This window comes from Mus caroli, unplaced genomic scaffold (genome assembly GCF_978045245.1).
Source record: "Mus caroli unplaced genomic scaffold, Mus_caroli_1 scaffold_1, whole genome shotgun sequence".
Taxonomy (NCBI): Eukaryota; Metazoa; Chordata; class Mammalia; order Rodentia; family Muridae; genus Mus; species Mus caroli.
The window spans coordinates 163434000-163456028 of record NW_028227256.1 but is presented as its reverse complement, the minus strand read 5'-3'; the positions used below and the strand labels follow the sequence as shown (position 1 = coordinate 163456028).

Here is a 22029-nt window from a genome sequence, read left to right as displayed (position 1 = left end):
GTGGGTGATCTCGGTAGCAGAACACAAAAGTAAGCCTCATCAAAAATACAGTGATCAACCAGGTTTCTTCAAAACTGCCCACTGAGGATGCTGTCAGGAAAGAAAGGAAGCGAGCCATAAAGAAGGAAAGGTTTGTGCAAACTCAACCCATCGATAGACGGCTTAAATCTAGACTATCTAAAGACCTCTTAACTCAATAGTAAGATAACCAACTCTCTAAAGGCATGGGCAGAAGGTTTAAATACAGAGTTCCTAAAAGAAGGTCCACGAATACCCAGTAAATACATAACAAGATGTTGGACATTAAGAATAAGACAAATCAAATTACAATGAGGTGCTGTCGTGTGCTGCCTACAAGGTGGGGAGAGTAGAGTTCTCACACACCAAGGCTCATCGGTCGGTCCTGTGTTTGCAAAGGCAGCCAACCCCTCCTGAAACTTCTCCAGCTGAGAGGCCTCCCCAGCAAGGGTATGCCCACAGTCCTTAGCTGAGGGAGACCAGCAAATAGAAGGAGGCAGGTCAAAACGTTTCCCTCAACAGCCACTAGTTCTTTCTCTATAAATTTACAATTTGTAAATTGTATATTTATAAATTTTAGAAGTATTTTATAAATTTATAGATAATCTTATAAATTATAAATTTGTAAAACTTATAATTTATATATAAATTATTAATTTTTTGAAATTTATAATTTTTAAATCAACTAATAGAGCCAGGGTTTCTCTGTGTAGCCCTGGCTGTCCTGGAACTCACTCTGTAGACCAGGCTGGCCTCGAACTCAGAGATCCAGCTGCCTCTGCCACCATGCATTACTCGATAATCTTTCTTTTTTTTGGAACGTAGCCCAGGCTAGTCTGTAACTTACTACATAGCTGAAGATAACCTTAAATCTCTGACCCTCCTGTCCCTATTTCCCAAATTCCTGGGTGTGCCACCATGCTTATTTATGGTGGGCTGCAAGCATGAATCAAGCCCAGGGCTTTCTTCCTACACATTATTCAAGGACTCCATGAGTCACATCCCAGCCCCCCATCTTTTTATACTTTTGATGAGGCTGTCAGGTAAGACAACTCAACTGCTGTTTCCCTAGAAGATTTAAAGAGATTTCTTTAATTTTGTGCATATGTGTGTAGAGGGAAGGGTGGTGTGCATATGTTCATGGTGCTTGTCTGAAGAAGTCAGAGGCATTAAACACCCCCACCCCAAAGCTGACCCTCTAAAACTGGAGGTAGAAGTGGTTGTGAGCATCTTGATATGGGTGCTGGGAACTGAACTCGAATCCTGTGGAAGGGCAGTAATTCCCCTGATGACTACGCCATCTTTCCAGTGCCTGTTTACTTTGGCTTTAAGAGCCGCTGTATACAGTGTCAGAGGCCTGCAAACACAGCACTTGGCTTCTGATTGCATGATCATCCCTGGCTACAGAGTAAGTCTGAGACTAGCCCAGGGTACAGAGTAAGTCTGAGACTAGCCCAGGGTACAAATCTATCTCAAAAATAATAATAAATAATAAATAAATAAAGCCAAACAAAAATAAATCAGGTCTTAAGAGTGGAATCAAGCCCAGAAATATCTCTAAGTCGTTTGTCCTACTTGGATCCATTCTCTGTTCTGTGTTCTGTGTCTACTGTGGATGCTGTTCCAGAAAAACTGCTTCTCCCTCCCCGACCCCCAACTCAATTTCTGTTACTGGCAGCCAAGTGATTCTAATTCATGTATTGAGATTCTTGGACACTGAATAAGCTTTCTATCGCCACATAATGAATTATCACAAACGTAGTGCCCTGAAACAGTGCAAACATAACTTTACCATGTTCCAGGGCAGAAGGACAGACACAGCATGCCGGCCTGGCTGTTATCATGTTAAAGGACAGACAGACACAGCATGCTGGCCTGGCTGTTGTCATGTTACAGGACAGAAGGACAGACACAGCATGCTGGCCTGGCTGTTGTCATGTTACAGGACAGAAGGACAGACACAGCATGCTGGCCTGGCTGTTGTCATGTTACAGGACAGAAGGACAGACACAGCATGCTGGACAGACAGACACAGCATGCTGGCCTGGCTGTTGTTTGGAGCTGAAGCTCCAGCTGTTTATTCCTAACTCACTGGTGGCTAGAAATTTTTCTTATGCTTGCTTACAAAAATGGGGTCCAGATATAGCTCTCGACTCCCAGAGGGCGCCTGCAGCTTCTTGCAGTATAACCTCCTAGCCAGTTTCCCCAAGCCGACCACAGCACTCTCTGCTTTGCCCTTCCACAGCTACATGGAGAAAAGTCTGCATGGACGGAGGATGCTCATATGAGATTAGGTCTGACACACTCAAGTCAATCTCCCCTTTTCCCGTAGACCCCAAGAGAAGCACAGGAGTACCGGCTCTTCCAGGCCCAGGTCTTCTGCCCTCAGGAAAGCTACACTGTTGTACATACCACATTGTGGCCGTCTTGGAAACAACCATAGCATCTTGTCCCCCAGAGAAGTGCATCTTTAAAAAAAAAAAAACTTCTCCCCCTTGTGAGTACCGGGCACACCAAGTGAAGGATGCTCGCCACTTTTGCCCAAAGATGAAGCCAGCACAGAGGTGGGCAGAGTAAAAGATTCGTAGGAGACATTCAATACACCTGTTCAGAGCCTGGATTGCGCCATATTTAAGGGCCCACTCCATGGGTTTTTTCCATTTTATGAGAGCTGACTTTGAATGTGCAGTTTGCACTTGAAGTGCTCTTGATGTTACAGACACTGAAAACATAGTCACGGAGCTGTGACTGACCTGGGCCCATTTTACTCCGAAGCTAATTTTAGTTCTCCCTTCTCTCAAAAGACCAATTAAAGCACATTATTTTTTAAAAAAATAAAAATCTGTGAGATCTTGTGGAGGAAAAGCATGCCCAAGGTCCAAACACACCAATAAACATAATAAAGGGAGAAATAATTTTAGAACATTGCACAAAGAGATAGAAAAAAAGTGTCTTCAGTAATCTTTGTGAAAGATAGCAAACAGAAGCAGGATTGTGGATAATATCACCCCGGGACTATCAGGAGATAAGTTGAGTGATTGATTGGCAGCCCAACACTTTCCACTGGAAATCAGCCCATCCTGCTGGAGGGGTGCCTTCCATGGGAATGTCATTTTCACATGTTGTCACTTTAGTCTTTTTAGATGACCCAGGAAGACAGCCATTGCGGATGTGCACGTTCCACTTTATGGTTAAGGAAATTGAAATTTCACCTACTATTCCCAAAGCTGGCAAGTGGCCAACTCAAGACCGGAAGTCACGTGTTCTGGGTGGTGGTGCATCACGGTCGCGGAAGGACTTGGGGTGTAGAGTGGCAGGCTTGGGTGAGAAAGGATTCCACTAACCGGCTCTGTCTGGACAAGTTCAGAGGCATCTGACCCTCTTTGTCCCGAACTTGCTGACCATGTCCAACTTCCTGCGTAGCTTTTATCCATTTTACCCACGCAGCTGTGTATTGAAGAATGGACAGCTTGCTTCCTGGCAGTTTTTCTGCATCATACGTCTGTATACCGAGGATGCTGGGGAAAGTCGGCTCCCTTCACATACTCCAGGGGAGGTCGTAACTGTCATCACTATCTGGGAAAGGGATGCCAGAGGATTATTAAATGCTTAGTCGAAGAAGCTCTGGCAAGAATCTTCTAGAAATGATGGGAGCTGAGAACGGACCATGCACGGTCTCTGATGGGGGTGGGGGGGCTGAAAAAAGGAGGTTGTGGACAAGTCCTATGGGAGCGTAGACCACATCGGAGTAGGGACCCGTCCACTTCCTCGTCTTTGTAGTTCTTTCTTGACTCAAAGTGCCTGCCTTGTCTTCCTTAGGAACAGATAGACCCAGCTTCAGTGACTGATTCAGCCTCGGAAGCTCAGAGGTACCTAAGCAAATGAGAAGCCATTGAGATGAGAAAACTCCAAGCCTGAGACCCCAGGGGAACCTGAGGAACCAGTTACCACATCTTGCGGGGAGGGAATCTCTTCAGTTCCCCGCCTCTGACCTGGCTTTGTTTTCATGCTCAGTTCTGATTCTCCCAGAAGGTCTAACCCCCTCAGCTGGTGCCACAGACCTATTGGTTTTAAGGGAGGCACCGCCCTGGGATCTGGTCCCAACCGCATCCTTTACTTACTGTGTGACTTTGAACAAAACAAACCAAGAAACTCACTCTCTACAGGCCTCTGCGTGTCCCCTGAAGGGGCTGAATTCTCTGGCCTCCACAAACTGGTTTCGGGTCGGACCCTGTATCTGAGGATAATTTTTCTTGACCGGTTCACTGCCATCAGCTGGCACCTTCCTTGAGCTGAGGCAGAGGGTGGCACTGTGAATTTCCTCTGGGCTGTCCCTGCACCGTCCCAGAAGCTAAGCAGGTGTCTAGTTTGGGTTCAAGAATGGAGAATCAAGCTGAGAGCCTGAAGGTTCTAACCCAATCCCACGATGCTGGAGAGTTTTTTACTTCATGTGTGTCACTTTTTTTTTTTTTTTAAATCCCCAAAAGGGAGACTAGATCCGCTCACCCGTGCGGTGTGAGGAGGCTGCTAGAAGTCCTTGCTGAGCCAGCCTTGCCTCCTGGAGAGCCGTACAAACAGGTCCCCAGCAGAGATCGCTTGCTCTGCCAATAATCCCAGAGCTCCACCTCTGGATACTGCTAGATACACTTGGCCTTTCCTTAGGATGGTCATTTCCTTAAAGGGACGGAAAGATGTCGCTAAGAGGAACCCAACTCCAGCGGAGCAGAGAGTCTGCTAGAGAAAGGACCAACTTCTCCCATCCTGGGGAGAGAGGGTCGAAGGGCCGCCCCAGTTAGCACCTGCGCGCGGCTCCACAGCGACCTCCAGCGGCCATCATGTCAAACTGCAGCTCCCAAGGGGTTTTTTTGTTTTTGTTTTTGCCGCCCCCGCCCCCCTCCCGCTCTAGGGTTGGCAGTCTAGCCTCTCAAGTCAGACCTCGGAATCCCAGACCGAGTCTCTATAGGCTCCTCTTCATTGTACTCACAGTGAGGGTGCGTGTCACCAATGCACACACAACAGTTGGAACTCTCCCACGGCTACCGCATCACTTCCTAGAAGATGTTGGGTTCCAAGGTTCTGCGCTGGTCTTACATTCTGTGTAAGGACTTCAGGCCATTCACAACCTGATTGACAACTGAACAAAAGTCATTATCTAGCCCAGTTCTGGACTTAACCCTGGTGGTCTCAGGCTAAGTGATTGGGTTGAGATTTGAACACACAGTCTGGCTTCAGAGCTCACAGGACTTACCTCCCCCTGCCCTCCCGCAACACACACACACACACACACACACACACACACACACACACCATCAAAGATGTCTAAGACCTATTTGTGAAAACCTAGCTTTTTCAAACACATGGCCCTCGCTGTGTGTGTGTGTGTGTGTGTGTTTTCCTTCCACACTACAAACCTTTAAAAACAAAACATGAGGCAATGCATTTCTTTAAAGGATCCACAGGGACCTCTAGCGTTGCATTCTTGAATCAAAACTATAGGATTTGATACGGAAATGTGAGGACAACCTCAAACCAGCCTTTGGGTAACTAACCTCTTCCATAAAATTAAAAAAAAAAAAAATCGTGCGTGCCTCACCTGTTTCTTGGACTTGTAACTAGACTTAGAAAAAGAGCACCACGCATAAAATTAAATGCATTGAAGCTGTGACTCTTACTTTTAAAAAGTACTAACATTATCAATTGACATATGAAGTAAAGAAACAGGACTTGCCTATCTAGTATTTACTGAGTGTTCACTCTCTAAGGTAGCCTCCTATGTGTTTTTTATGTGTTAGTTTAAAAAAATAAACTATTTTAAGGAAGGCTCTCATTATGTAGATCAGGCTGACCCTGAACCCACGATTCTTCTGCCTCAGCCTTCAGTGTGCTGGGTAACTTGGATTCTTTCTACAAATAAGGAGGAAGGGATTGTATCATCCTCCATTTTGCGGCTGAAAACTCGGTTGCTCCCTCATCAGATGGCACCAGCATTTGAACCTAGGCCCATGGCAGAGCCAGAACACTTGGTTTTGAAATTAACTCTCCTTCTGCAAGGCTGCCTTCGGAAGGCTCACAGAGAGGATGCTGTTTGGACTCCCAGCGCATGATGGTTTCTTGTCTGTTATCCCTAAGAGCGACCAACTGCAGGCAGGGTGCAAAATGATTTGAGTTTTGCTAATTTGTTCCTTGTCCTATGAAGTATTGTCCTTTACAGATGTACCAACATAGCTCAAAGAAATAAAGAGACATATTCAAGACAACATGTCGTCTGCCCAGATCTGGTCAAGACTTGGGGCTCCTGCAGTCTATATTCCTAACCTTAGGTGAGCTATGCCCTGCTAAGCTGTTCCACGGGCCCCACCAGGGGCCTATGTGAGGACCTTCCTCCCTCGGCCCAAGGCTCCCCTGTCTTATTGGCCTTCTCTAGGATTCTATGCACAGGTTCAAAAGCATGCAGCATAGGAAATGTCCACCCAACACAGATTCTGTCAGTCCAGAGTGCCTGTGTGGTTTTAGATGGGACTTCCAGTTTTTATAAATGGTGAGAAATATGTTTCTGTCTATGGCAGCTTGATCAAAATCAGGCAAAGATGAATCCAGGGGATGCAGACCATTAACAGATGACCCTTGGTGACCAAATAAGGAGTGTGTGCTAACTGACCTCGGTACATATATGTAACATGTTGGACTACCGCTCTCAGAAGAAACTGATTTGTTCAATTGCCCTGCAATCATCCACCAAATATTTCTCTTTTATTTTTTTTAAAATTACATTTAGTGTATGTGTGTGTGCGTGCATGTGTATGTGAGATAGATGGATAGATAGATAGATAGATAGATAGATGATAGATAGATAGATAGACAGATAGATAGATAGATAGATAGGTGTTTATCTGTGTGTCTGTGTGCATGCCACCACACACACATAGGATAGATGCCAAGAAAGCCAACTAAGAGTTTATTGTGGAAGGACTGGAGACTCCAGCTAAGGAAAGTGAGTGCATATTATAAACACCCTCCAGAGTTTGAGTCTATGAGAATCTATGAGATTTTGGTCAATATTAGTGCTGAAGGCCCAAGCTGCGGATTACAGAGGGTCTCTGGACTAGACTGCCCACAGATTGCAAACAAGTTTCATGGGGAGGCCTAACTTAAATGTCTGTCCCTGCTGTGGAGAGAGCTGTGTGTGGATTCGGGCTTACACATCAATTAACAAAGCTAACCATGAGTTGGGGTTGTCATGAAGAAAGAGAAGAACATTCTATACAAAGAGCATTCCAGGCAGATTGAAGAACTGAGGGTGAAAAAAGAAAACAGAAAAAATGGAAGAAAGCCCAAACTAGCATTTACCAAAGTTCTCAAAGGCAAAGAAATAAATTTAAAGAAAAATAAATATGTTAAGAGGGAAATATTCAATTATGTAAATTTTCTTTGTGGAAAATTTAAATCCACTGATCTTAAAAACAATTTAAAGGGAAAACAGTTTTTACCAGGTGTCGACAACAAAAATTATTTACTGAAATAAATGCATAATATTCGCTAAAATCAATTTTTAAAAATTATCCCCAAGGGCTGGGTGGAAGAGTGTATACTTGGATGAGAAGGACCCTGGGTCCCACCCCAAGAGCCACCAGGAGGGAAAGTAAAGTGATTCTCAGGACCACTGGACAACTAGCATAAGCTGACAATTCACAAAGAAGAAAAACAGCTGGCAGAACACCTTAAGAACTTTTAATATATTTATTTAACGAATACATTGTATATGAATGCCATGGTGCATGGTGGGCACAGGACAGTTTTTGTGCCATCATAAGGGTCCCAGGGATTAAATTCAGGTCATCAGGCTTAGCACCAAGCGCATTTAAGTCATCTCATTGGCCCAAACTACTATTTTATATATTAGAACCTAAACTCACCGATTTACATAATGCAGTAGTACTTTTCCCTACTAGATTCCTTATGGAATAAGCATTGTGACATCTTGGAGATGTTAGTTGATATCAATCTCTAAAAGCAATCTGCAACATTCTTGGAAATTCTCTAACCTAAATGTTTAGAAAGTAAGGAAAGGAAGACAAGGAAACTGGGGTGGCGATTCCCATCAGCCTCTGCTTGTTCAGTCTGACCCGTCAGTTATCGTGACTCCTCTCAGGAGTGCCCTTCAAAACTCTCCAAGTCCCCATGATTCCCAGGGAAGAGTGCTGCACCCCATCTTCTGGAAAGGACAATGAGACACAGGACCTGGGCTCAGTCACTGAGGGCACCGCACTTCCAGACCTACTTCTTCTTCAGGAATGAGTAGGTCCGGACTTGAGCAAGCACCATCTTCTTTGTTAGAATTGCTGGCTGCAGATAAAACAGAAGAGGGAGTTCAGAAGGACTGTTTTATTTTAGGAAAAGCAAACTCCTCCACTTTGTTTAAATTGCTTTGATTTGACTCCCTGTGATAGCAACAGAGTCCCTGCACAGCAGCACAGCGACACCCTCCCTACCCCACCCCCACCCCCAAGCAGATGGTTATTTTGTAGCCAGGGGATGAGGAAGATTCCACAGCTACTCTGTTACCCTCGACTACTGTGGCTTCTCCTCAGGTCACATAGATCCTTTGCCTTTTTACTCAATTATCCTCGCAAACAACTCCTAGGAACATAAGGAACTCAAGATGGAGGCGAAGCCCTAGCACTCAGCCTCAGTACCCAGCAATCGTGACCACACTTAAGCAAGTCATCAAAGATTGGGAAGAACTACAAAATGCTAGCAGCTAGGGTAACTGTAGGCATCGTGTCTTGATCTCTCTCTCTCTCTCTCTCTCTCTCTCTCTCTCTCTCTCTCTCTCTTCCTTCTCGCCCTATGTACCCTTTCCTTTCCCCCTCTCTCTATCATGTATGCACCCTACAACACAAAGGGAAAAAAACGATTGCTTCATATTCTTTTCTAAACTTATCATTTGTCTTCTCAGATGAAAATACAGGCCATCTGTTTTGAAGAGTTTGGAAAACACCACAAAAATACTGGCCAATAAACTCCCGCAGAGTATTATTTTCTCAGCACTGAAACAGCTCCAGAATGCGCCATTATAGGAAAGCAGTCTTCAATTACCTTGCCATTCTGTCTGACTACGAAAGGCGCATGATCACGGCAATCTCCAGTCAGAACAGTCCTGTTTCACTGAATCGCGCCTCCATTCATAATGGATCCCCACCCGGACGTAATCCCAAGGACTTTGAACCTGGGCTAGAAGACAGATTAACTGATTGTTGGTGGTGGTTTGACCAGAGAAACATCTGCCAAATGCAACCAACTTATCCCAGCTAAGACCCTGGTTCGATCTCTCTCTACCTGCAGCAGGTGAGGTGTGAGACCCAGGGTCTGAAGCAAAGCCCATGGTGTAAAGGAAGTGACCGAGCCTTGAACCTGCCAGTGGCAGTGTGACACTAGGCCTTCATCTCATCGCTTCCCTGCTGAATTGCCTATATTCATGTCACCATCGTGGTCACATTGGACATTGGCCTATGTGAGAAAGGGGCACTGTTCGGTGGGGTTTGGGGATGATGACATGTGTTGATCATCCCAGCTGAGGCAGGAGAATCGTAGGTTGAAGATATCTTAGGCATCTATAAACTCTAAGAGAGAGGGGAAACAAAACCAAACCACAGAAAGCCAAACCGCAACCTGGATCTGCTTTAACAGTAGTCTATTGCACCCCCTTGTGGACATCCAGAATGCTACCGTGACAGACTGCAAATTCAATTATAAAGGAATGTGCAGCGCCTGCTGTAAAGAACTGGCTGCTTCGCCCCGTAGGATAATTGAATTTGATCTGAATGTGGATAGTTTTTCCCTGGTGCCAAGTGCTTAAGACCGAACTCACAGTTAAATGGAAAAGAGAGAGAAAACCAGGAAGACACCCTCAAGCCAGTTCTACAATGCATGCTGGAACACAAGGAAGGGCCTGTGACTAAGCCTGCATTCAGACACTGCTCAAATGCTGGGACGTGAGTTCTCTGACACCGGGGAAAGTATGTGATTCTTCTCGGATTCTGGAATGATCAGTGGCTGATTTAAAGTGTGGTTAAATAAGAACATTGATTGAGCAGTGCACAATGAATGAAGCTTTCTGATAAACATCTATGTCTCTGAAATCACAGAAATCAGTCCAACACACCTTGTTAGAATTATGCTTTTAATTATGGATTTGAAAAACAGGATTCTTGCTGCTTAGTGGGTTTTTACTAAGAAGTCACTTGCTGGATTTCTATCTCTTTCTCCAACATGATGGCTCATGTTCAACTCTTTTGCTGTTTAAGAAGTCTGATACGCACACTCTTTTAAAAGGACTCTTACGTCATCCAAGAGCATGAATACAGGCAATAAAACTAAGTAGTACCTCTCCAGAAGATGTATTGTTTACAATTATGTGTCGGTGTGTGTCTGTGTGGGTACATGCACTTGAGTGCAGGTGACCTTGGAGACTAGAGGTATTTGATTTCCTGGAACTGGAGTGATGGGCGTTGTGCCCTGTCTGACTCCAGCGCCGGGTCCTGAACTTGGGTCCCTGCTAGAGCAATCTTCTTAAGTGCTGAGCCAACCCTCTAGGCCAGAAGCATGTTCTGTTGTTGTTGTAGTTTGTTTCTATGCCATGGTACCGTGGTATCTCCCACAGAGGACTCGGGGCTGCAGGGCCAGGAGCCTGGAGATACAGAGAGCCCGAGAAGTGCTGGGATTATGGTTGGTGTTGGGTCAAAAAAAGGAACCCAACATATGTAAAATTCCTGTGATTCCTTTTTCATGCAAATAAAAATGTTATTTCTGGTTGTTTTTGTTTCAATGCTGGGGAAGAGAGCTATGGTCTCATACTAGAGAATTGCTCTACCAAGAAAGCTGCACCCCAGCTCCTGTGTGTGTGTGTGGTGTGTGTGTGTGGTGTGTGTGTGTGGTGTGTGTGGTATGTGTGGTGTGTGTGGTGTGTGTGGTGTGTGCGTGTGTGTTTTGAAGGATGAGAAATAAATATACAGTCTACTTGGGTGGAAAATGAATACGGGAAACTCTTTTTGACTTATTTTGTCCTGGGTAACTATGACTTTAGGATGTATGATGTTTATGGAGTTTTATAGAGGACCCAGTTTTGCCTTGTGATGGATCAGCTGTATGGCCGGATGTGAGTGGGAAGCTCTGTGTGTGGCCATTGCTGTCCTTGACTGAAGGATTCATTCGAGCACTCTGTATCGGGGACCCACGCTCTGCCCAGGCCTCCCGACTCTAGGCCCCTCTGACAGGCTCCTGAGGCAGCTGTGTGAGGACAGCACCCCTCAGGCACAAAGCACCTACACCTCTGTTCCCCCAGAGCCAATGGGCGATCTACAGCTGGTCTATGTTGCCCTTCTGTGGGCACCACTGAGGAAAAGCCACCGGGAATGGCTGAAAAAAAAACTTCCTTGGTTATAATGAATGGCATTTTTTCTCTGAAAATGGCTTCAAAATACATATTTTTCTTTTTTAAAAATCCAGCAACCACATCTTCTGACAGACAACTCTCTGTTAACACAAGCAAACAAGATTAAAACAAGAGGTGGCAGAGTGAGCTGACAGCTGGAGATGTCCCAAGCAGGGCCAGCCCTTCAAGTGTGCATGAGCCTCCGAAGACACTTCTCTGGTGTGACTCAGTCCACCATATCCTGCTTCACCTAGAGAGGGAAAGAGAGACCGTTATCTCATGAGCTAGACTGGCCTGACTTAAAGGTTCATTCATTCTCTGAAAAGAAGAGAGAAACACAGCCCCAAAACGTTTAATATTTTAAGTTAATTCCCAGCTGGAATTCCCATTCAACCAGGAAATCTACACCCAGGTAAGGGTTCAAGTGGGAGGCTGAGACCCTTTTTCTGTGCCTGTCTTGGTAGGATTCGTGTGAGTGATACAGCGAGCCCTGGACCAGGCCTGCTGCTGTCCAGGCTCCATGGTGATAGGAAGTAACGTCTACTCAGATCATGGCTGCATCCAGAAAGTCAACAAACACCAAGAGGATGCTCACACTTTCACTCCATGTGCAAAAGCGCACACGGGCTGGGTCCGGCAACCCAGTGAATAACACAAAGCACTTAGTTAGGTCTCACGGCAGCCCTGACTGAGCGGTCCCCGTGTGGATGCTTTCTTGGGATCATTTCAGTGTCCTGGCCATCAGCTACAGAAGGCACTGTGCTAATTAGAAAAACAGTATCTTCTGTGGTCCATGTGGGCAAGCCTGGCAAGGTGACCTGGGGAAAGCCTAGGATACCACAAGGCCCCCACTGGTGGTTCCCGACAATGTGCAGACCCCAGTCTTCATAGACTCTGAAGTGGCAATGAGTGGCCAGAGGTACCTGGGGACAGGCGCCTCCTTCCCTGGTACTCTGCCACTGTGGTGGGGTGCCTTGCCCTGGTCTTTCATCCTCCCCACCCCGCACTCCCACCTCCTGCACTCTCCCCCTGCACTCCCTCCACCCCCAATCAGAGCAAAGGCTCTCTGCCTTATCTTTGAGCTGCAGAAAAGCACTTACCCGGCTACATTACAGAATGGGAGCCTCTATTTTACACACTCAGAGCAAAGACTTATGGGAAAACATAATTTTATTTTGTTATTAAAGTAAGCACTGCCCAGGGCGTGTTATTTACACAGAGATAACTGCTCTTCGGAGATTGTGATGTCCGGGGAAGGTAAACTCTGACCTCACAGAACAGCCCATCATTCTTACTGCCACTCTCCTCCATAACGTGCTCCCTGGTAATAATCTGACAATCGCTGCCTCCTAAATCCTATCAAGGAGGAGGCTCGGTCAGCCCCAGGGAGGGTCAGCAGCCTGCGCCTCTCCTCCCACGCACACGGCCACAAAATCAATACTGGGACAACTGGATTCTTTAGACAATTTGAAAGTCTGTGTTTCCATCAGCTGGCTATATGCAACTGCCCCCAAAACACCTACTATGGGCCATGCACCACCCTCGACCCTGCTCGGAATACAGAAATACTAACAACCCCCAGTTTGCTGTTAAAATGTACATTTACGGCAGGGAGCGGGCTGGTGGTGGTTAGGGGTTACATAGTTTAATATGAGCTGTTCTCTAATAGCATGAAAACAAAGAACACATAAGCACTAAGAATTTAAGGTCCGGAACTGAAGATTCCTTGGTCCCCCAAAGAAATAACCTTTTCCCAAGGTTGGGCATTTGGACAAAAGCCGCCATTCTCTCGGGACTTGAAGAAAGTTCCTGCTTGCTAAAAAGGGAGTCTTCTTATCTCTGGCAAAAGGAACAAGTGGGTCTCCAGTAGCATGTGCTGGGGCGCCTAAGAACTTGACAAGGTCGGTGCTAGCCTCTGGGCGCCCTCAGTCCGGGCTCACAGATCCCACCCAGCTCTCGAACCCACCCCCCACCCCCCACCCCTGTTCTCTTGTTCTCATCTAACCCTGGAAATCTTCCCCTGCTTTCCCAGGCGACAGCCTTGGCTGTTTATTGGAATACAGTTTTCTCTTTTCACCCACAGATCAGCTACTTTGGTTTCTTTACTGCGCCCATACTCATACCGTCTTGACTTATAAATCCTAGTATCCTCCCCCATCTCTCCATAGAGTTGTTGGTCATTGCAAACAGGAAGTGAACTAAAAGATGAACCTGGAGTCCAGCACCGGGTTGGGGTCAGAAGAGGGCTCAGAGCTAGGACGCCCAGCGTTGGAATCCCAGCACTGCCACCTGCTGGCTGAAAAGGCGTTATGCAAGCCCCTCCTTTCTCAGGCCGGCCCTTGTTTTACAGCCTAGGAATCAGCACTTCACAGGGGTGTGCTGAGAATTTAAACTACGAACAGGAAGCGATTAGGATAGCACAGACCAGCAAAACACGCTCAACAGACTCTAGCTGCTGTAGGACCTCTTGGGCTTGTAGATAGATATTGCAAAATCCAGTGTCACTTAGGGAACACACTAGTCCCTCCCATTCTGTCCTCTGACCCTTGACCTCATTTGACCTCACTCCACATCTGACCACTCCCTTCTTCCCGGCCCAGGCCATCTTTAGATACTGTTCTCTACTTCCAGACTAGATGTACTGGGGATCAAACCCAGGACATTGGACTGAGCTATGTCTCCAGCCCTTAGTAATTTTATTATTGTTTTGCAATGCTGAGATTCACACCCAAACCTCAGGGCCCAACTGCTGAACTTGAACTTAAACCTCCGGTACTCTTCTCCTTTCTCTCCAGTAGCCCCTTTGGAATCAACTCCATTACCTCTGCAGGCAGAAGCCACAGATCCCTTTCAATTGTGTTATAATTGTGGTTGTAGAAAATGTCATAAAATATCGACCCTAGGCTTCACTACGCTGAGAGCTATAGGCCCGTTACTAGGTCCCCCTCTTGGGCTTGTTTTTGTTTCAAACACAGTTTCATGTAACTTGAGCTGATTTCCAGCCTTACCACGATGCCACCTGCAGAGGCTGGCCTCGAATTCCTAATCCTGTCTCCCAAGGTCTAGGGTTACAGGTGAGTTTACTAATTCTGCAGCTGACACTGACCTGAGGGATTAAAGGTGTGTGTTCCTATGCCTACTGTCTTTGTAATCCCATGTGTTTTGTAATTTTGAGAGGTGGTCCTAGCAGGCTCAGCCTTGGGGGTGCTGGGAAGAGCTACAGTCCGGCAATGGTGGAAAATGTATAGTTACTTACTGCAGCGTGACGTTAAAATATTCTTCAGGTGTCACTACTTTAGGTCCACCAAAGTAGTCCAAGACCCAGATATGGCTTATTTTTAATTTAGCAAAGAACCAGTTATGGCTGGAAGGCCAGAGCTTCATCTCAGGGTGTCGAACAAACAGTGAATCCCTTGCATAGTCCTCTTCTGTCTTGTTCACCTGAAGGACAAACAGGAGATAAACAGGCCGCTCTAACGACACTTTTATCTTACGAAGAAGGGGTGGTTCTCACACCACAAACCCTGCCTGGCACCTCATTCCGTTGCAAATTCTGATCTTAAGAGTCAAGAGCGTATGGGAAGCCTAAAGAAAACAGAGAAACGTATCCTTTCAAACTTGTAATGACTCACACAAATAAAGCAGGAACCATGATGGGGGTGGAGCTTGGCTGTTCAACAGTCATTCCGAGCTAGCACTGTCCATGGCCCAGAAGCACGGACCGCGGTGGTGTCACCCGGCTGTCACCCGGGCCTGAAAGTGCCCTCACACCTGCTCTATTCAATGCATGTGCAGGAAGGGCAAACGTGCTTAGAAGTAGCACTTGGGAGGCAGAGACAGGCGGATTTCTGAGTTCGAGGCCAGCCTGATCTACAGAGTGAGTTCCAGGACAGCCAGGGCTACACAGAGAAACCCTGTCTCGAAAAAACAAAAAACAAAAACAAACAAAAAAGGTAGCACAACGGAACCCCACCCCACCCCCACCCCGAGCATTTGTCACTCCTCTGCTTTCTGCCAGTCAAGGACACCACCCGCCCCTGAGATGCACCCACAGTCCAGACCAGAAGTTACAAGGATCAGAAAGCAAATTGCTGGCTCAGCAATACGGTTGGTGTATTTAATATTTGTACACCGGTATCCAGTAGTTCTTTCTTGTATAGTTGTTTCATTGCGGTTGTTTGTTTGTTTGTTTTTTCAAGATTTATTTATTTATTGTATGCAGGGTTCTGTCTGCATGTTTGTCTGCACACCAGAAGAAGGCACCAGATCTCACAAATGGTTGTGAGCCACCACGTGGTTGCTGGGAATTAAACTCAGGACCTCTGGTGAAGGAGCAATCAGTGCTCTCAACTTCTGAGCCATCTCCCAGTCCCCTTGTTTTGTTTTTTTGAGATGGGGGGGGGTGATCTCACTATGTAGCCCTGGCTGTCCTGGAACTCATTATATAGATGAGGCTATCTAGACCAGGCTGGCCTCGAACTCACAGAGATCCACCTGCCTCTGCTTCCTTAGTGCTGAGATTAAAGACATGTGCCACCACCACCACCTGGCTGCGCCAATGATCTTATTTATTTAACCTCTTCTCTTCAGCAGTCATCCCTGTCCAGATGCCCTTCAAGTGAGTAACGGACACTCCTCTCATTAGTATCAAACATGAGGACAAGGAGCCCCCTAAAAGTAGAGAGCAATGGTTCGGAATGAGCAGCTGTTTTTAGCCAGAGTGTTTTATAACAGGAGCCTTCCAGATGTTACATCTATTTGGCTCCAGGACATGGGTCCTTTGCCCCATAAGTACCCTACTGGACACACCTATATGACAGACCCTGGTCAGGGCCTTTAGTTGTTGAAATCTGTATTAGAACATATTCTTACCATCTGCCCACTCACAAATCAATTGCGTTTTTTTTTCTCCAAAAATCCCTCCCTTGGTTTTTAATGCCACCACATTCTTTTAAGCCCATATCTCTTCGTGGAACTTACCTTGGTCACAGTTCCCGACATCATTATATGAACACACAGGGGACTCTGGGGATCAAATCCATGGTTCCTACAGTAGACAGTCTGTGCTAAAGACATAGTCAGCGTAGCCTCTGGATTTTCCTGAAGAGAGAAAAATAAAAATCCTTCATTGTAAAATACAGTTTCTGGAGAGGTACACACTTTACAGCCCGCAGTCAAACTATCCCCTGGAACTGACTGCAGCTCACTTCCATGAAAGAGTGAACTGTAACCCACTGGGGTGGGGGTGAGGTGACCCATGGGTAAAAACCTGTCCCATCCCCACAAAGTGTGTGTGGAGAGGTGTCATGTTTTAAATTAACAAACTATAGAGGATGGTTTAGCATAGCTATTCTTATCAGTTCCATACTTATCAGAATTATAAATAAAGTACCCCCTAAACTAGGGCTGGAATATCTACAAGATTAAGCTCTAATTAAAAGAAAAAAAAAAAAAGAAAAACTGCATAAAATTACCACAGGTGCTCGCACGGCCTAATTGCACAATTTAAACAAGAAAGTAGCTGAATCATGCTGAGTGGCTATCACTTGGCTGCAGAAATTGTCACGTGGTCTCAAGTTGCTTACTCCTGTCACATGAGAATTTTTACCTCAGACTCCAAACCCAAGGCAAAAAGATTCCTAGTTGGTTTCTCTCCAGCACCCACCATTGTTCCAGATTACTGCACACTTACAACTGCATGCGCCCATCTCACGATGGCCCATCAAACCCACTGAGTCTCAGAGACGCTCAGGAAAGCGGGGAGGGGAGGGGCTCAGCAGGGATGAGTGTGACTGCGTCCAAAGGCCCACGCTCCCCTTCCAGAACCCACACCCAGTGGCTCGCGGTCACTTTTAAGTAAGTTCAGCTCCAAAGGATCCAATATCTGGCCTTTGAGGGCCCCCCACACTCACATCAATACATACACAGAGATAGCCACACACACACATAATCAAAAATAAAGTCGATCTTGCTGGGCATGCTGCTAGGTAAGAAGTACACACCTTCACTCCAGCTAAGGAATTTTCTGTCTGCAAGCTGTTAGGTAAGAGGAACCCCTCCCGCCTCAACCTCCCCAAGGAGGAAAACAAGAGAGAAGCTTGGGTGAGGTTTCCCCACTGTGAACTTTGCAGGCCATACCCAAGCAGTGCTTTCTAGAATCCCATACCGAGTCTGTTAAAATGCTGAGTCCCGGTACCAATCTGTACCCAAGGTTTTACTTATTTTACTACTTGTGAGTGTACCTGTGTGTGTGTGTTCCCATATTTGTGGGCAGATACACAAGTGTGGAAGTCAGGTTAACACTGGATGTCTTCCTTGACAGAGTTTTTTGATTCAACCAGGAACTCCTTAACTTGCCCCAGGGGATTTCATCTCCATTTGCCAAGCAGTGGGAGTACAGGAAGTCCAGTTGATTTTCTACGTGGGTGCTAGGGATTGAAACCCTTGATACTTGCATGGCAAGCTCTTTTCCTGATGACCCATCTCCTCAGACCTGACACCAGGGTTTGAAGCTTGGCAGAAGCAGGAGCAGGAGGAGGAGCAGGAGTGGGAGGAGGAGCAGGAGCAGGAGGAGGAGCAGGAGCAGGAGGAGAAGCAGGAACAGGAGCAGGAGGAGGAGGAGCAGGAGCAGGAGGAGAAGCAGGAGCAGGAGGAGGAGGAACAGGAGCAGGAGGAGAAGCAGGAGGGAGGAGGAGAAGCAGGAGCAGGAGGAGGAGGAGCAGGAGGAGGAGCAGGAGGAGGAGGAGGAGCAGGAGGAGGAGGAGCAGGAGGAGGAGGAGCAGGAGCAGGAGGAGGAGCAGGAGCAGGAGGAGGAGGAGCAGGAGGAGGAGCAGGAGCAGGAGGAGGAGCAGGAGCAGGAGCAGGAGGAGGAGGAGGAGGAGCAGGAGGAGGAGGAGCAGGAGCAGGAGGAGGAGCAGGAGGAGGAGGAGCAGGAGCAGGAGGAGGAGGAGCAGGAGGAGGAGCAGGAGCAGGAGGAGGAGGAGGAGCAGGAGCAGGAGGAGGAGCAGGAGCAGGAGGAGAAGCAGGAGCAGGAGGAGGAGGAGCAGGAGCAGGAGGAAAAGCAGGAGCAGGAGGAGGAGGAGCAGGAGCAGGAGGAGGAGCAGGAGGAGGAGGAGCAGGAGCAGGAGGAGGAGCAGGAGCAGGAGGAGGAGGAGGAGCAGGAGCAGGAGCAGGAGGAGGAGCAGGAGGAGGAGCAGGAGCAGGAGGAGGAGGAGGAGCAGGAGCAGGAGGAGGAGCAGGAGGAGGAGGAGGAGCAGGAGCAGGAGGAGGAGCAGGAGCAGGAGGAGGAGCAGGAGCAGGAGGAGGAGCAGGAGCAGGAGGAGAAGCAGGAGCAGGAGGAGCAGGAGCAGGAGGAGGAGGAGCAGGAGGAGGAGCAGGAGGAGAAGCAGGAGCAGGAGGAGGAGGAGCAGGAGGAGGAAGAGCAGGAGCAGGAGGAGGAGGAGCAGGAGCAGGAGGAGAAGCAGGAGCAGGAGGAGGAGGAGGAGCAGGAGCAGGAGGAGGAGCAGGAGCAGGAGGAGAAGCAGGAGCAGGAGGAGGAGGAGCAGGAGGAGAAGCAGGAGTAGGAGGAGGAGGAGCAGGAGCAGGAGGAGGAGCAGGAGCAGGAGGAGAAGCAGGAGCAGGAGGAGGAGGAGCAGGAGCAGGAGGAGGAGCAGGAGGAGGAGGAGGAGCAGGAGCAGGAGGAGGAACAGGAGCAGGAGGAGGAGCAGGAGGAGGAGGAGCAGGAGCAGGAGCAGAAGCAGGAGCAGGAGGAGGAGCAGGAGCAGGAGCAGGAGTGTTTAAGTCCTCTGTGCAGAGGGCAACCTGTATTTTTGTTATTATGAGTCTGGTGAGCAGGGTGGTTCAGATAATTTAAAAGTTGTATGAGCACTTTCTAGCATGAGGTGTCGAGGACTTAGCCTAAGCATGGTGTGACTGGAGAGGAGGGAGCAGGGATGATAACAAAGACAGCAGAAGAAAGACCGGGATGTGGAGAGGCAATGGGAATTCTAATGTGAAAATAATTCCACAATCCAGGATGCTGCCGGTCAGGGGCTGTCGGTTTCCAAGAACAAGAGGGAACTGGGACTTTCACTGGACAGATATTTAGTGAAGGCCATCAGAAATACAAGACTCTGGGCTGGAGAGATGGCTGAGCGGTTAAGAACAGTGACTGCTCTTCCAGAGGTTCTGAGTTCAATTCCCAGCAACCACATGGTGACTCACAACCATCTGTAATGGGATTCGATGCTCTCTTCTGGTGTGTCTGACGACAGCCACAGTGTAGTCATATAAATAAAATAAATAAATAAATCTTTAAAAAGAAAGAAATACAAGACACTGAGGAGACCCAGCAGGCACCCCAATGCGGAAGTAAATCCTAACAGAAAGGAGAACCATGACTGTGCACATAACAAAGTTGACTTGTTTTTAATGGGTCAAAGGGGAAGAGAAATCAAGAGTAACCTGGTCAGATCACAATGAGCAGCGCCAAGAAGGACGGAGAGGTAAAAGGATTTTGTTTGCTTTGAGAGAGGACATTAGACAGTCCAGCCAGGTCGGGAACCACCAGATAACAGAGAAAACTAACCTTGAGCTGAAGATCCTTCTGTGTGTGCAAGCCATTGAGCCAGTGTAGGATCACATGTGCGTGCAAGCCGTCGAGATGGGTACTAAGGACCAAATACAGGTCCTCGGACCTACATGGCAAGCATTTTACCAACTGGGCTATTTCCCTACCCCCTAGGATTGCAGTTTTAAAAGGCAGTAGCTAATTTAAATTTGTTTAGAACAAAACAGAACTCTGTGGAGGCTGAAGAAAACGGGTCTCTTCTATTCTAGCACATGGGTCCCAGTCCTATGGCCTGTGATTTGAAAACAAGTGGGTCTGAGGTGAATTAGGATTGGCCCTCTGGCTTTGCACAAATTACTTAACCTCATGTCTTCATCTGTAAACCCGGAATAGCCATGCCTGTTTCTAAGAGTTACTACAAGAGACAATGAATGAAAACGGGTGGAACCAAAAAGCCCTAGGCACATACCACGGCAAGGGCTTGGTTAAAGCGTCCGTGTCTCTTGGCTCACTGTTTACCACGACACCAAGCTTTCTCAGCTTTGCCACAGACCCTCCACCGAGTCAGGCTTCATTTCTGGGCTCCTGTGTGGCCTTTCCCTCCCAGGCTGTTTCCACCTGAGTTGTAAGCAGAGCCAGGTCCGCAGTCAACCATAATGCTGTGTAGTAGTTTCCCACTGCTGATAGGTAAAGGTAGGGAAGAGAATCTCCGAAGTCACATAAGTCAAACGCTAAACTATACAACAACCTGTATGCCTTTAGATCACAAGAGTGCAGTTTATGCAGAGACAGCGCCTAAAGAGGACGCCTGACTATCTGAAGGGTGTGAAGTGCTCCAGGTACTGGCAAAGAATTTACCCCAAGCGCTTAGACCAGTAACAGGGTAAGTAGGAACTTCCTGGTAGTTCCCCAACATCTGGGATGCTACAACCTCCGCCTAGCCAGCGCAGGCCAGAAGAGACAGTCATGTGAGCTGGGTTCAAAAGTCTTATCTCTAAGTCCCACACTCTCCCCAGCGAGCTAAACTGGAGACGCTGGTTCCCTGCTCTGCCGGGTCTGGGAAACCGCGCGCGGCTCACCTGCAGGTCGTTCACAGCTTGCTGCAGTGGGCTCAGGTACATGTAGGGCTCGCCCGTGCCTTCTCCCGGAGGACCGTCACTGATTGAGATGATGTCCGCGAAGGGCCAGCCGCGCACCTCCTTTATTGTGGAGATAGTGGCCAGCGAGCCCCAGTCTGAGACGTGAGTCACGAAGCGGGCCACGCGCGGCCCGTCTTCGCGAGGTGGCAGCGGAGGCAATCGCCTGTCCACGTCCCAGTCCCCGTGGTCCCGGCCTCCGCGACCCGAGGCCGGCGACACCAGTAGTGCCACCAGCGCGGGCGCCAGAAGGGCAGCAAGCAGGGAGCGTGCGAGCGCAGGAGCACTGGCAGCCATGGCGCTGACTGCGGAGTCCCTGCCCAGCGACCAAACTCTGCCGGGGTAACTATGGCCTGCCAGGGTTCCGCCCCTCCGAGAAGGCCAATCAGAGATGAGCAGGCCGGAGGGGGCGTGGCTCCAGTGCAACTCCGTTTCCAGAAGCATATGGTCTGTTCACCGTGTCCTGTGATCTGCTCTGTGAAGAGTGCGAATTTGCCCTGAAGAGATATTTGTTTTGCTTGTTTGATTTACAGACAGATAATTGAGGTCTAGAAGAAATTAAGCAACTTCCTAAGTCACAGTGCTAGGAAAAAGCTGCCTTCACGCACGCACACACCTCCTTTTTAATGTCTTTGAGTATGCTTGCCTGGCATCTAAGAGAACGTGAGTTTTCTGTGTGTTCTTTTCTGTTTACTGACTGTTAGCAAGCAAGCCTATATGTAGTACAGTGCAGAAATACCGACATGCAGGAACTTAAAAATTCCTGGCCCAGAAGAGTCTTCAGATAAAGCCACTTTGTTAGTTTTCGGTATCCCACTCAAGACTTTGACCTTGTCCATTTGAGACCTGTCAAGTCATCTAGCTTGGTTAAATTCATGGTTTCATGCATTTATTAT

The 22029-nt window shown here is 47.7% G+C and overlaps 1 protein-coding gene across 2 annotated transcripts; it reads right to left on the bottom strand.

Annotated features, from left to right (window-relative positions):
* Positions 1–10181: 10181 nt before the first annotated feature.
* Positions 10182–21472, bottom strand: Creg1 (cellular repressor of E1A stimulated genes 1). Of its 2 annotated transcripts, XM_021157880.3 has the most exons (4): positions 21077–21472; positions 16430–16549; positions 14706–14890; positions 10182–11699 (listed from the first exon to the last, which is right to left on the bottom strand). In XM_021157880.3, the coding sequence occupies exons 1-4, from the start codon at positions 21428–21430 to the stop codon at positions 11696–11698; spliced, it is 663 nt and encodes a 220-aa protein (XP_021013539.1). In that variant the 5' UTR covers positions 21431–21472; the 3' UTR covers positions 10182–11695. The 2 variants fall into 2 exon arrangements, with proteins under 2 accessions (XP_021013539.1, XP_021013549.1); XM_021157890.3 differs by lacking the exon at positions 10182–11699 and having other exon boundaries at positions 14702–14890.
* Positions 21473–22029: the final 557 nt, after the last annotated feature.